This window comes from Urocitellus parryii, chromosome 7, assembly GCF_045843805.1.
Source record: "Urocitellus parryii isolate mUroPar1 chromosome 7, mUroPar1.hap1, whole genome shotgun sequence".
Lineage (NCBI taxonomy): Eukaryota > Metazoa > Chordata > Mammalia > Rodentia > Sciuridae > Urocitellus > Urocitellus parryii.
In genome coordinates, this window is record NC_135537.1 from 161,272,308 (window position 1) to 161,286,736 (window position 14,429).

The 14,429-nt window shown below is 54.8% G+C and overlaps 1 protein-coding gene across 2 annotated transcripts in view; it reads left to right on the top strand.

Annotated features, from left to right (window-relative positions):
• Positions 1-14,429, top strand: part of Lasp1 (LIM and SH3 protein 1) — a 39,604-nt gene that overhangs the window by 11,847 nt on the left and 13,328 nt on the right. For both annotated transcript variants that reach the window (XM_026387063.2, XM_026387062.2), the window contains exons 3-4: positions 4,798-4,882; positions 11,441-11,548. In XM_026387063.2, the coding sequence (XP_026242848.2) occupies positions 4,798-4,882; positions 11,441-11,548 (193 nt within the window). The remainder of the gene's footprint in view (positions 1-4,797; positions 4,883-11,440; positions 11,549-14,429) is intronic.

Below are 14,429 nucleotides of genomic sequence, written 5' to 3' on the forward strand. Positions count from 1 at the left end.
GCAGCTCCCTCACCTCTATGCCCAAATCCCTGAACTCTGATATCAGACCTTAAGGAAGCTTGGGGGTCACTTTGCTTTCAACACCCCCATTTTTACAGATGAAGAAACTGAGCTTCACCATTTCCATGTCTTTTTCACCTCAATCATTTCTCTTTAAGTTTAGCCAACAGTGGCAGGTGCAGGCTTTGCTTTCTTCTTATTCATTTTGCCTGTAATCCCGGAGGGCTGGTAAGTTCTTCTTCTAGTCTACCCTTGATCTTTTTGACTGCTCATTTTTTCCCACTGGTCAAAACAATGACTCCTTGTTGCTTCCTATCCCCACCAGTTGGGCTACTTCGGCTTGGGGGGCTGGGGAGAAACTGGGTTAGTGAGAGCCCTCCCTGCCTGTCTGTGGGCAGTGTTCCCAGCAGGGGTTTTTGGAATCAGCAGCTCTAACCAGAGGCAGGATGTTGGGCTGGTTTTTTTTTTTTTTTTTTTCCTTCTTCTTTTGGTAAAACCAAAAGCTCCTTGTTGCTTTGTTGATGTATCTTTGTTCCTCCTTGAACACAAAGCTGTGGGTTTTGAAGGGGTCCAAGCCTGGAAGGGAGGTTTCACAAGAAAGAGGGAGCTAGGCTCTTGGGATCTCTGGTCTGTCCTTGTTCTACCTCTGGAGTATGGCTAATGGTGGGGCTGGTGAGAGAGGCTGCCACCTTCCTGTCCCCTGGAAGCCTGTAAATCTTGCAGCTTCTCAGCACTCTCCCTGCCCTCACTTCCTTGGGAGCAGGAAGGTGACTCAGGTCCTCAGGGTTCTGGGACAGAGGATGCTTCAGACCTGCCGTTAGTTGGCTGGGCCGCTGTGGGACTGGGAGAATGCGTGGGAGAGGCATGGACAAGTCTCTGGTTCTTGACAGTGAATCTCTGTTTTTCCATCCATAAAATGGGCATATGACAACTACCTTTTCTAGCCTAAAGCTTGGTGGTGAGCTTCAGGAGAGAATGCACAGGCACAGCATATAGAAAAGCGGCTTCATGTGCCTGTGGATTCTTTGAAGTCCATAGCTGCCCATAGCTCTTCTTTGCCAATAGAGGCTTTTCCCAGTTTTGCCCTCATGGATGCCAAGTTCCTTCCTGGGTTCCTCAGCCTTTTGTCCTATCAGGCTGCCTTCTCAAGAGCTGCTGAGAGCAAGAGGAGTGTGGAGAAGCATCAGCAGAGGGCCCTGCTGGGAATGATGAAGAGGCCCCCCCCAAGTGGACATGGTGGCTTTAAGTCTGTGGTCGCAGTGACTCAGGAGGCTGAGGCAGGAGGATCACCGATATGAGGCGGGCCTGAGCAATTTAGTGAGACCCTGTCTCAAAGCATAACAAAGGATAGGGGGGTAGATTGTGGTTGAGTGTCCCTGGATTCAATCCCCAATACCAATAAAGAAAAAAAAAGAAAAAAAGGGACCTGCCCAGGCTGGCTCAGAAAGGGACAATGAACAGCTGTGCTCTGGCCTCAGCTCTGTGCCAAGGCCCCCCTCACCCTGCCCCTCCGTTCCTCACCATGGCCCATTCTGTTGTGGGGCTGGGTTCCAGCTGGGATGGGCGGCCCGGTTCTGTCTTAGAACCCACGTTGGCACCTGAACTGCCCGAGTACCCACACACCTCCCTTCCCAGTGGGATCTGAGGGCAGTGGGAGGTGGAGTTCTACCTGAGGATGCCAGGGAGGGAGAAGGTAGCATTCCCAGCAATTGTTTATGGAAAGAGGTCAAAGCAGTTGAGCCCTAGTCAGAGCCGGTCCTGTGGGGGAGGGGCATGGCGCTGGTGGTTTTTAAGCCCTCCCTCTAGAGACAAACCAGGGCCACCCCCTTCCTCACCTGAATTATCTGCAAGGATCCCCTGTACACACGGTCTCCAGGTTTAGCCCTCAGGAATTCTCCTGGGTTGAGGACACCCTGCAGTCTGTCTCTTCCCCTGCCCCCATGCTTGTAGACCTCTCTCCACTCCCCTCCTGCCTGGAGCTGAGGATGAGGTTGCCATGGGAACCTGAAGCGCAGTGAGCAGGGGAAGCGGAAGGCAGGGTTGTCTAACCAGGGCGGGGAGGAGCGGGGTGACCCAGGCAGGTCCGGGTACGATGGGGGCCGGACTCAGCCCTCCCAGTGCCTGTCCCTTCCTCTGCCTGGGGTTGGGCTCCTGGGGCTGGGGCAGGAGGTTGAAGGCTCTGGAGCTCCTCTTGAGTCTAGGTAATCTGATGCAGGATTAAAATCCTTCCCCATCTCTGCCAAATTAAGTCAACCCAGGCGGACCCCCTCCTCCCAGGCATCTTTGATGGGATTAGTATTCCGACTCTGAGGCCTGAGCTCTGGTACCCACCAACCCATCTGAGGCCCTTGCTATATATGAGAGGGGCTCCTGAGACCTTTTGGTGGGGTGTAGGGTGAGGAGGGATGCAGCGTGGGTAGAGGAGGTGGCAGCTGCCACTGTGGATTAGTGTCCTTGGTGTCCAGGAAACACCATTGCTGCAGAGGGCACATCTGTGTGTTCACTGCATGGTAGGCGGACGCAGTGGGTGTCGGAGCTGCAGAATTGGGGAGAGTGTGGGACATGCCAGATGCATGTGTCTGGCTGTCTTTGTGCCACTGGAGCTGGCCCTCTGCTTTCACCCTATATGTTCAGGCAAATGGGAAAACCCAGGGTTTTCAGATTGGTTCCCACAGACCCCCAGCCTGCTTCCTTCCTGCCCCCATTAATGCTACTTGTTCTCAGAATCCACCCTTCACATCTGGGCCAGAGCTGCCTAGAGGTATCCCCCTCATCTCCTGGCTCCTCTATTCAGAGACAAAAGTGCTCTCCTCACCACGGCCCCCAGCCCATGATACCTTCAGAATGTCCCCCACCCCCCATGTGGGGGGAGGGTCATCTCTGAGGCCCCCCAGAGATACTACTTCCATCCCTTCTGTTCCTTTCCCTCTAGTCTCTAGGAATAGACTCCCACTTGATCCTCCCTGCCTTGGAACTGCTCAGGAATTCTGAATGGGCTCCTGAGCTGTGGGTGGCCTGGCTGCCTGGAGCTGGGCCAAGCCGGGGGTTGGGCCTGCCTCAGACCTGTGTTCGCCCACAGGCCGTCTCTGTTGGCAGCTGCAGGCACCTGTGTTTGCTTTTCTCCTCCTGCTTCCTCCCTGTGCTGGAGCTTCAAGCTGGGTGGACCTGGGCAGAGCACAGATAGTATCACCTTGGCCTGTGACACTGAGTAGCCTAGGGGGGAAAAGGGCTTGCCATGGTCACCCAGTGCACCAGTGGCAGGACCAGAGCCCAGAGCTGTGCCTTTTCTAGTTGCTCCTTTCTTCACTGAGTTTTCTACCCCGAGTCCTGCCTTTCACAGGTGGTGGACAAGAGGGAGGGAGGTCGTGTGCTTAGTAGCTCTTGGGTGGCTCAGGGTGGTGTGAGTGGCTGGAGAACAAGCCAGGTTTGGTGAGAGCGTGGGCGGGTGGCAGCTCATAGCTAGCTCTTGGGCATGTCGGCTAGTTCAGGAAGGACGTGCCTGGGAGGAGATTCTTGGAGGCCATCCATCTCTCTCCTTCCCCCCCCCCCTTTTTATTTTTTGGTCCTAGAGATTGAACCCAGGTGTACTTTACTACTGAGCTATATTCCTAGACCTTTTTATTTCTTTTTTTAAATTTTGAGATGAGGTCTTACTAAGTTGTTGGGTATTGCAAAGTTGTTGGGGCTAGCCTTGAACTTGAGGTTCTCCTGCCTCGGCCTCCCAAGTCACTGGGATTATAGGAGTGTGCCACCCTGCCCGGCAAAGCCATCTTTTTCTTACCTTGGGACAGCCTGTGAGTCAGGGAATCTGCGGTGGTCACAGTTCTGGTGAATGTGGTCATCCACAGCTAAAAATGGCTAGATCTTGTGTTCCTGCTTGGAGAAACCACTCACTAGCTTCTGAAATGGTTGGGACCTCCAGTCGTTTCACATACCAGCGCATATACAACACACTCACCACAATGACCTTGGGGGACCTTGCAGTGACCCAGGAGGATACAGGAGAACAAGTTCTGGTGCTGGCTGAGCTTTAGCGCCTGGTAGGATACTTGTTTATTCCACAAGCATTTATTGAGCTCCGACTATGATTCTGGGAGCTTGGAATAAATCAACGAATAAAAGACCCCAATTTCCCTCCCCTTGTGAAGTAGCAGAGAAAGACCATTTAGCCATGTGATTAATAAGTTAATACTGATTAATAAGGTCACCTAGTGCGCCAGTGGCAGGACCCAGGATTGATAACCCAGGACCTTATGCAGGCCATGGGGGTCACTGAGTGGCAAGGGTCTGGAGCCAGCTTGCTATTTCCTCCTCTGTGGGATGGGGGTGTCTGGGCCACCCTGCCTCCTGCCACCAACTCCAAACCAGCTCTTTCTGGGGGCCAGGACCATGATCTGTCCCATGTATGGAAATGGGACAATGGAGTTTAGCACGTTGAGGGATCTGACCACTTCCTATGAGCCTTGGCCACATTGTGTAACCTCTCTGGACTGAGCTGTCCAGTCTGTCAAAGGGGGGCAGTGACAGCACTCGCCACCCAGGGTGGCTGTGACCTCCTTTCTGGCCTCCTCCTGGTCTTCTCACCTCTCCTCCAGTTCAGTTGCCCAACAGTGCCCTTCGGACACCTCTTTGGAGATCCCTTTCTTCTCAGTGCAGTCAGCCTCTCAGTGATGGCAGGGGACACTGTTGAACTGCTGCTGGGGCTGGGGCAGGGACTGCCCAGGAATCAGATGGAGCCTCCATTCCGGGTTCCTATCCTTCCCTGAGTGATGCCGACTCTGCTTTTTCTGTCTGCAGACACTACCCCAAGCAGTCCTTCACCATGGTGGCCGACACTCCGGAAAACCTCCGCCTCAAGCAACAGAGCGAGCTCCAGAGTCAGGTGAGGGGCCGGCCTGCGGGGCAGCTGGTGGGGAAAGTTGTGGTAAGCCTGGTTTGGCAAGGGTTCCTTCCCCCTGTGGTTACTCAGCAGAGACAAGGTGCTGAAATCCTAGCTCTTGAGACTCCCTGCCCCCAGGCCGCCAGCTACTGGTGCTTCCTGGTTTCATCAGAGGGTGGGGAGCCGCCTTCCTACCTGAGTGGCTGGAGAGGTGTGGGCGTCCCCCACTGTGCTTCAGGGCCCCTGGAGCCCGCCCCCTCTGGGAAACTGTTCCCCTTGCCCCCTCTCCATTTGTGCCCACCACAGAGGAAGGGTTGGGGGAGACAGGGGCACTGGCCTCTCCAGGCCTGTGCTAGTCTGAGGTTACATGGTCTGTCCTGCAGTGACGTCCACATCCCTTCTTTGTCCCCTTGGAGGGCAGGTGTGAAGGGGCCTGTCCTCCTTTGTCCCCTTAGGCCTAACTTGTCTGAGCTGTGTGGGGAGGCCCCGCCCTCCTGTAGGGAAGTAGCCGCTTCCTGGCCCTGGGAGAACGGCCTCTTCAGGGGACACAGAGCTAAAAGCAAGGGAATTGGAGTCCTGAGACCCTGCCTAGAACAAGGGTGGCCTGTGGTAGGCAGGGCAGGGCTTCAGTGAGGATTAAAGGATTAAATGAGAGAATACACGGAGGGAGAAGTAAGGGGATTTACCAAGTGTGCACAGTGCCCAGGGAAGTCCCACCTGGGTCACAGAGGAGGCTGGTAGCTGGCTCCTCAGGAGTGGACTGTAGCCAGGGTTGAACCCAGGACCTTGTGCATGCTAGACAAGCACTTGACCACTGAGATACCCACCCCCACTGCTCTTTCTAGTGTCCAGTTTTTATTTTAAGACACAATCCAGGCTCGCATCAAACTTAGGATCCTTCTGTCCTAGCCTCCCGAGGAGCTGGGGAGCGGGTGTTGTCCAGGAGGTTCCGTAGGCTGGACTCTGGGCCACTCTGCCTCCTGCCACCACCCTGGAGCCCGCCCCCTCTGGGAAACTGTTCCCCTTGCCCACCGTGCTTGGCCTGCTGCCAGATCTTCATGTGACCTCCTTAGCTTCCATCAGGGAGGACCACACCTGATAGGGCTTTCCTTACCTGTTCTCCAGTTCCTCCCTGCAACCCTGCGAGGAGAATGCTGTTTTTCCCATCCTACAGATGAGGAGACTGAGGCTTTGAGACATTCAGGGACTTGCTAAGCTCAAGCAGGTAGTGGGTGCTAACAGCATTAGCACTAAAGTCTTGAGTGCTCAGTGCCCAAAGCATATTAGCTCATTTAATGCTCACAACAGCCCTGCACAGTCAAAGGGGCACCTCACTGTGTGGAAGAGGAAATAGAGGCTGTGGCTTTGAGCACAGTTTGGTCTTTCCAGTTTTCTCTGCACTCTGTGAGAGCCGTCTCCATCTTAGTCCCTGACACTGCTGAGAGCTTTGGTAGCTTAGCAGGTGCTTTGAGTTACCTCACCTGTCTTAGGAAGGGTACTGTTACCTCCATGTTGCAGATAGGAATGGAGGCTGAGTGCCACAGGGCTTTGCCTGTTGACACACAGTAGTGGAATTCCAGGATTTGGCCTCTGGTCTTTTTACTTCTTGTTTAGTCCCTTGACCATGTGCAGCCCTGGTCAGTCTTGAGACTCACAGTGGAGGGGAACAAGTGGGACAGCTGGTTTGTTCCTCAGCAGCAGTTCACATCTGCCATCCCACCCCAGCTGTGGCAGGAGAGCTATAAATGCCAGGGACTGATGTACCCTGCCAGCTGAGGAGGGCCAGGGGCAGAAACACTGCTGCCTGGGCCAGACCCTCACCAGGCCCTGACGCCTACCCAGACGCCCCAGCCCTTGGAAAGCCACTTGGACCAGAGGCAGAGGGGCATCACAGGGGCCTAGAGGGAGCAGTGCTGGGAGGAGAGGCAGGTTCAGGGGTGGGGGAGCCTTTGCATAGGGGCACAGGTAAAGGGGACACACTCCACACATCCCCCACTCTCAGGAGGGGAAATTCAAACTCTTCAGCCTCAGTCCCACCAGGGCTGGGTTGCCGCTCTTCTTGCCCCTGGAAGTTGATCCCTGAGGGGCAGGTCTAGGACAGGGTATCCTCCAGGAGGGGTGAGGAGCTGGGCAGGGCTTGCTGTGGTCAGGGCTGTTCTGCACCTTACAGGGGAGGCCAGCACCGTGCACAGGGGTTGGAGTCCTCCTGCTCCATGCATGCCCTCTGCTCCAGGGGCCTGCCCTGCAGCTCCCCTCCTGAGTCCCCAGCAGGCTGGGGAAATCTGGAGAATGGTCACTCTTCCCTTCGGTGTCCACTGAGGGCCAGGCTGTGCACTTGACCTCATTTCATGGGACAAAGGAGGGGCGCTTCGCCCCATTGTCCAGGCGGGGACCCCGAGCTGTAGAGAGGCCATATCACTTGCCCAGAGTCCAGTGTCAGGCAGATTTTGAGCCAAGCTGGTCTGGCCCAGGCATGCTCTGTTCTTATCAGTTCTGCAGGACTGACTGCTGTGACATGTAGCCCCAGGTTGCCAGCCCACAAGGGTAGTAGGGGGCTTTATGGAATGCAGATTCCTGGGCTCTGCCCAAGCAGCTTTGGCCCCCTGGTGGTCTCACAGAGGTACTCAGGGAGGCTCGGAGTGGGGCAGGTGGGCAGGAGGGAAACAGGCTTGAGCGGAGCCTCCCCCTCCCCCTCCATTTATGCCCCAGGTGTGAGGCAGGGGAACTGGGACTTTGCACTGAGGGCTTGTTGGGGTCTTGAGGGGTAGGGTAGGCAGTGTGAGAGGTAGGGACCTTTTCTCCTCCCACCACCCACAAACTCTGTGGTCTAAAAGTGTTTTCTTCCCCTTCACCAGTAAAATGGGGACAGAAACCCGTTTTCCTAGAAGCTAGGGGCTGGGCCTGACGCTCTGAGGCTGCTCTGAGGCTTGGATGGGCTGAGCCAGCCAGATCGGGGTTGGTGACAGTCCTGTGGAGTCCATCCCTCCGTCCGTGGGGGCAGGGCTGGCTACAGCTGCCTGTGGCTGGCAGGAAGGGAAGTGGGAGCCTCCTCTGCCTGCTCTGCCCCACCCCATCAGGGTGTCAGCCAGTGTCTTCCCAGGGTCCCTTCCAGGGCCGGCCTCCCTGGGCCTCAGCCCTGTCTCTGGGAAGCTGCCCATGCTATTTCAACTTGTTTTTGTCTATATTGGTCCTGAAAGTGGCACTTTGGGTGTCTGGGACACCTATAGTCTCCCCGGCGGGGGAGGTAACCACAGAACTGTCCAGAAGTGACCCTCTGAGTGGTCCTGTGGAGCTGGCAGTGGTCCCCGACCCCACCTTCCTCATCCACTGCTCGCCCCCCTGAGCTGAGGGAGGCAGCGGTGTTGGGTGGGGCTGGGCTGGAGGCATCCCTGTGGTCTGAGAAAGGTGAGGAGAGAGTGTTTCTTCATTTTCCCTGTCATTGTCACCTTCATGGTGTTATGGGGAATGCCACCAAGGAGGGCGGAGTGTGCAGTGAGAGTCCCACACTGTACTCTGGGGCAGGGTTCCCACTTTTTAAAGCCACGATCTTCTTATTTTGGATCATCAAGCAGTTTTGGTTTTTTTGTTTTGCCAAATATGTTGCTGGTTTATTTAGAGATGAAGCCTCTGTTCGATCCATTCATCTTTCATTCAGCAAACACTGATTTGTACTGCTGTTGTCTGGGTTGAGTGATCGTAAGGTAGATCCAAGGAGAATAACTAAGAACCTACATCCAAAGGGTAGGATTTCATAGGTGCTGGTGTGTGGGCACCAGGAGCCTTGGGCACCAGTCCCAGCTCGTCCATGGGAGTTTCCAGGTCAGGGCGCAGTCATCAACCAGGATGGAGTCATCTGGCCCAAAGTGTTGAGTTGCACTCTGACCCCATGACAGCTGGGTTCAGTGACCCTGGGCAGGTCCCTTTTCTGCCCTCCAGGGACCTCTTAACATCCTGGTGAGTCACTCCAGACCCAGGGCAAGCCTCCTGAGTGGGCCAGGAGGGAGCCTGGGCCTCCTCATGCTCCTGGCCCCACCTCTGCCACTCCCTCCATCACCAAAAGGCCCCTCAAGAGAATCTTGCCCGCATCGTTTCTCTAGTTGGGGCCTGAAGGTGCTTAAAAATGGTCACAGACTTCAGAGAGGGAGGCTTTTAGAGACCAGCCATCCAGGAAGCCTAGAGAAGGGAATCAGCCTGTGTAGGGACCTGCAGCAAAGCGGCTCTGAGCCCAGACCCCTCCTTCTCAGCCCTGCTCCCCCAGCCCCCCCCCCCCCCCCCCCCCCCCCCCCCGCCTGGCCTCCTGTGTTAGGAGAGTCATGAATTATCCTTCCCCAGTAAGGAGCGGAGCAGTTTCTGAGCCTGGGAACCAGCTGATGTCATTGCAGTGTCACCATGGTGATTATTCCCCTGGATTAGGGGCCTGACCCTTGCAAAGGCAGGAAACAGGAAGGACAGGGTGGACAAAGCACTTTCACAGTCGCCCTCACTGGTCGGTGGAGCCGCTGTCTGGGTGACTGGAACGATTGTCACCATTATACAGATGTGGAAACCGAGGCTTGGGAAGTTAAGTCATTGTCCCGAGATCACTTAGCAGAAGGAATTCTGAGCCTGTCAGTACCAGCGCAATCTGATGGGAAGGCCCTACCCCAGTTTTAACCCATTCCTCTAATGGCTCTTTTACACATGAGGCGGGGAATGAGCTCAGAGGCCTTAGATTCAGGGCTTCTCCGTCTAGAGCTACATTTTTCTGTCTTCAGGTTCCTTCCGTTCTCTGATGTCCTCCTCCTTCAGGGGTCCCCCACTGTGCAGACCCAGTTTCTCCCAGAAGAGCTGATGTTGGGCAGGTTCTGGGTGGGAAGGCCATAGCTCCTTGCAATAAGTTCTGGTCTGATGGGAACCGAGTCCCACCCCTTGGCCTTTCTTTCTTTTTTTTTTCCTTGGTACTGGGATTGAGCCCAGGGGCACTGAGCCACATCCCCACTAAATTGCTGAGGCTGGCCTTGAAGTTGGGATCCTCCTGCTTCAGCCTCCTAGGTGGAGCCACTGTGCCTGGCTATGCCTTTCATTTTGATCTGCCTCAGAACAAAGGAGGAAGAAGAACCCCAAACCAGGACCTCTGGCTGCTGGGGCTACGAAGAGGAGGGTGGGGACTGGTCACATGTCACGAGTAGCAGCTCACTGCTATGGCAGTCGGTGACTCCAAGCCTGGGAGCTGCTTGGGCTTGTCATTCTGGAAACTCCCAAAGTCCTGGGCCTCATGTCCTGGGCTGACCTGTCTCAGGACAGTGCGGCCCCCATGGAGGGAATCCAGGCAGCTGGCGGGGTCTGGAACAGATGGCTGCTGAGGTGGACAGGGAGTCTCTGGAAGCCAAGGAGAACATTCCCTGTCCCACAAGTATTTCCCAGCCTCAGTTTTGCTCTTCAAAGCCCCCAGGGAGGACAAGCTGTTCCTCATATTTCAATTTCTTTAGTTTCAGAGAAGTTCTGCTTGCTTTCTTGTTTTTTTCTTTTTCTTTTTTTGATACAGGGTAACAACCCAGGTAGGTCTTGGTCTCCTGGACTCAAGTGATCCTCCTGCCTCAGCCTCCTGAGTAACTGGGACTAAAGGCACATAGCACCATGCCTAGCTTGGGAGTCCTTTGTAATGTCTGTCTTGAGTTCCTGTAGTACTTGACTTTTCCGTAGAATTCTCACAGAAGGAAGGCAACAGAGGGTGGTTGGATTCTTCCCCAGAAAGTTTGATCCATGAGGCCTCCCCTCTAGCTGTCTCATTACCCTCCCTTCTAGGCACCAGCTTTGTCCTTTGGCACGGCCCTCACTCACTCAGTCACTTCAAAACTACCCCTGGCTCTTGGTGGGTAGGGCTACCTCCTGGCTAGGTTAGGGCGGGCAGTCCTAGGAGCGCATGCGAGAACCTTCTTTCTGCTGGGCGCAGTGGCAACACCTGTCAGCCCAGTGACTCAGGAGGCTGAAGCAGGAGGATCGTAAGTTCGAGGCCAACCTCAGCAGTTTAGCTAAGCTCCGAACAACTTAGTGTGACCCGGTTTCAAAATTGAAAAAAAAAAGCTGGGGATGTAACTCAGTGGTAAAGTGTCCCTGGGTTTAATCCCAATATGAAAAACGAAAAGCTTTCTATAGCTTCGGGTAGGAGGGGCTGCTAGAGAGGGTTAGAAGGCAGACAGGTGAGGCCTGGTGACTAGATCTTTGCTGCTAAGCTGTATGACCTCAGGCAGGGGAACAGATGGCTGCTGAGGTGCCTTTTGATGGCTTAGTTTCCTTATCTGTAAAATGGGGCTAATAGTATATATGTGGTTAGGACTTAAATGAGAGAGTTTCTGTGAGGCACTTAGCACGGTGCCCCTCTCAGAACGTGCTGGGGAAATGTTAGTGGGTTATTGTCACTTGCTAGCCAAGGCGCCTGCTCAGCACCAGGCGTTTCTGGCTGGGATCCTTCTCTGGGCCCCGTCTCTATCTCCTGATGGTGCTGTTTCACAGGGGCCTCCAGCTGGGCGCTCTCTGCTCCCCTGCCTGACCCTAGTCCCTCTTTGTCTCGCTGGTCCCCAGGTGCGCTACAAGGAGGAGTTTGAGAAGAACAAGGGCAAAGGCTTCAGCGTGGTGGCAGACACACCGGAACTTCAGAGAATCAAGAAGACCCAGGACCAGATCAGCAACGTGAGCCTGGCGCCCCCCCCCCCCCCCCCCCCGGGCCCACACTGCCTGTTGCCCTTCCTTGTCCCCTCCCGCCCAGCCTGGTGACATGAATGGGACCAGCTCCCTGTGTGGCTCCTCCCCAGCAGGTCTGGCTGGTGGCTGCCCGCGCAGAGGGCAGGGCAGGGGTGGGCTTCCCAGGTGCCTTTGCTCTATGTGCCCCAGACCCCCTGTTGCCACACTGGGCCCACACAGTGTTTCCTCCTCGAAGAGGTGCCCTTTTGTAGGAACGATGATGGGGGACGCATCCTCTCCCACCCTGAGCTGTCTTCTCTTTTCTGGGTATGGTGGGTGTCAGGGTGAAGACCTGAGGCTTTGTCTTAGCACAAAGGTCAAAAACGGGGTGGGGGCAGGGAGGCCTGGCCTCCTCCTGTCTGCCTCTGGGTGCTGACATTGCAGTCATTTCCGCCCTCCCTCGCCTCCTCCCACCTCGGCTTGTTCTTCCTTCCTGTGTAAAAACCCCAGCCAGCTTCGCCCACTGGTCCCGCAGCCCCAGCCTGGGCCCTCCTGGGCTTGGGCTGGTCACTGGGGCCTGGCTGCAGCACAGGTGGCTGTGGAGAGCAGGCAGTGGATCTACGGTCCCCACATCATGTGCCCTTCTAGCACCTGGGGCCAGAGAATAGACCTCAGTTTCCTTCCTGACAGAGCCACAGACCAGCAGCAGCTCTGGGCTCGTGGGGGACCTTATTTGGGGCTTGTGGAGAATCGGGTGCTGCTCTAAACCACAACTGCAGAAGCAGAAGCCCGTGCACAGGGCCCTGCGGTACCCCAAGCCGAAGGGCGTGCCCAGCCAGCCCGGGCTCCAAGGTTCTGTAAATGAAGGATTAGGCTGGCCGTTGTCTTCTGTCGACCAGTTGTCTGTGTGACTGTGGGCTGAGGGACTGGGGAAGGGCCCCAGTTTCAGATGGCCCACCCAGCACCCACTCTCTGGGCTCCACAGCCCTCCCCATCCTCGCCTCCTTGGCAGGGCACTCCTTCTGGAAGTTGGCTGGGCAGTACTTGGAGAGGGCTACAGCCGTGGGTCAAGCGGATTTCCAGCACAGAGCAGCTAACAAAGCCAGCCACGCCCAAGACAGTGGCTTTCAAACTTTGAGTTCCACGTATGATAAGAAATATATTTTACATCTGGATCCACTAACCAGGCATGCATTTTTTTTTTTTTTTTTTTTTTTTTAGCAAGGAAACATAATCAAAACTTCCATGAAGCCTGGCGTGGTGGTGCACGCCTGTAATCCCAGCAGCTTGGGAGGCTGAGGCAGGAGGATCATGAGTTCAGAGCCAGCCTCAGCAATTTACCGAGGCCCTGTCTCTAAATAAAAATTTTAAAAAAGGGCTGGGGATGTGGCTCAGTGGTTGGGTGCCCCTGGGTTGAATCCCTAGTACCAAAACCAAAACAAAACAAAACTTCCATGAACAGGGTTGGGGTGCAGTGGTAGAACACCTGCCTGGCACACACAAAGCCCTGGGTTAGGTCCCCAGCACTGCAACATAGAAAAGACTTTGTAGTTCTTCATGTCATGAAGGCAGAAGGATCACAAGTTTGGGGCCAGCCTGAGCAACTTAGCAAGACTCTGTCTCAAAATAAGAAAAGCTGGAGATACAGCTCAGTGATGGAACACCCTGTGTTCGATCCTTAGTACTGCAAAGGAAAAAAACAAAAGAGAAAAAAACTTTCATGAATGAGTATTTTACTATGTGGAGGGCTCATTCAGATATTTTCTGTTCCTTTATTTTGTAAAGATGCTGAGTGGAGACTTACTAAATGAGTCTCACAACAAAATCATTGACCTGCAGTTTGAAATTGGTGTTCTGAGGAAATGGGGTGTTTCCCTTTGGCTAGAGAGGGCACGGCTTAGAGGGCTCTCATCCTTCTTTGCTCCCACAGTTGCCCTGTATTGAGGTCAGCTTTCCGGTACTGTGACAAAATACCTGAGAAAATCAACTTAAAGGAAGAAGGATTTATTTTGACTCTCGGTTTCCCATGAGATCCTGGCCCCTCGATGTGGGCTTGTAGTGGGCCAGAACATCACGGTGGGGACTGTGTGGTGAAGCAGAACTGCTTGGCTTGTGGTGAAGCAGAGAGAGGAGAAGAATGGGGCCAGAATAAGATGTGGTCCCCAAGAGGATGCCCCCAAAGACCTGTTCCCTTCCGTTAGGCCCCACCTCCTGCAGGGTCACCTCCCAGGAGTCCATTTAGCTATGACTCCATCCATGGATTGATCCATCCATGAGGTGGAGCATTCATGATCCAGTACTTCCCGGGGGCCTCTCTCTGAACATGGCCATGTTGGGGACAGGTGGGCCATTATGTACCCCTTTCTATGCTAGTGCTGGCACCTTCCCTGGAGCCTCCCTTCTGGCCTAGGTCCCCCAAAGGGTGACAAGGTTCTGTGTCTTAGAGCTCAGAGCCCTCAGTGTGCAAAGTGGGGAAGGTGGACATGGCCTTGGGTAGTGGGACGACCTGGACAGTTCACAGAGCTGGTCTCCTGGGGCTTTTCATTGTGGGGGGCCCTGTGTTCAATTTTGTGTATTTATTTATCTATGTATTTACGGTTCTGGGGATCACACCAAGGCCTCCGCAAACACTCTGCTGCTGAGCTTCCTCCCCAGACCTCTGTTGCCTGCTCCCAGCCTGTAATCCTAGCCCCACAGCACCTTTCATTCATCGCTTCACTGTGCGTTTCGGAGGAGAGGAGACAAACAGGCCCATTTGTCCCTGCCACCCTATCTGGAAGGCTTCCAGAATATTCCACACCCAGCCTATTCTACCTGCCGGCCTGCCCCCATTACTGTAGGTGTTAATGTCTGAGGTGTCCTAGTAACAAAAACTCACTGTGGCCCAGAC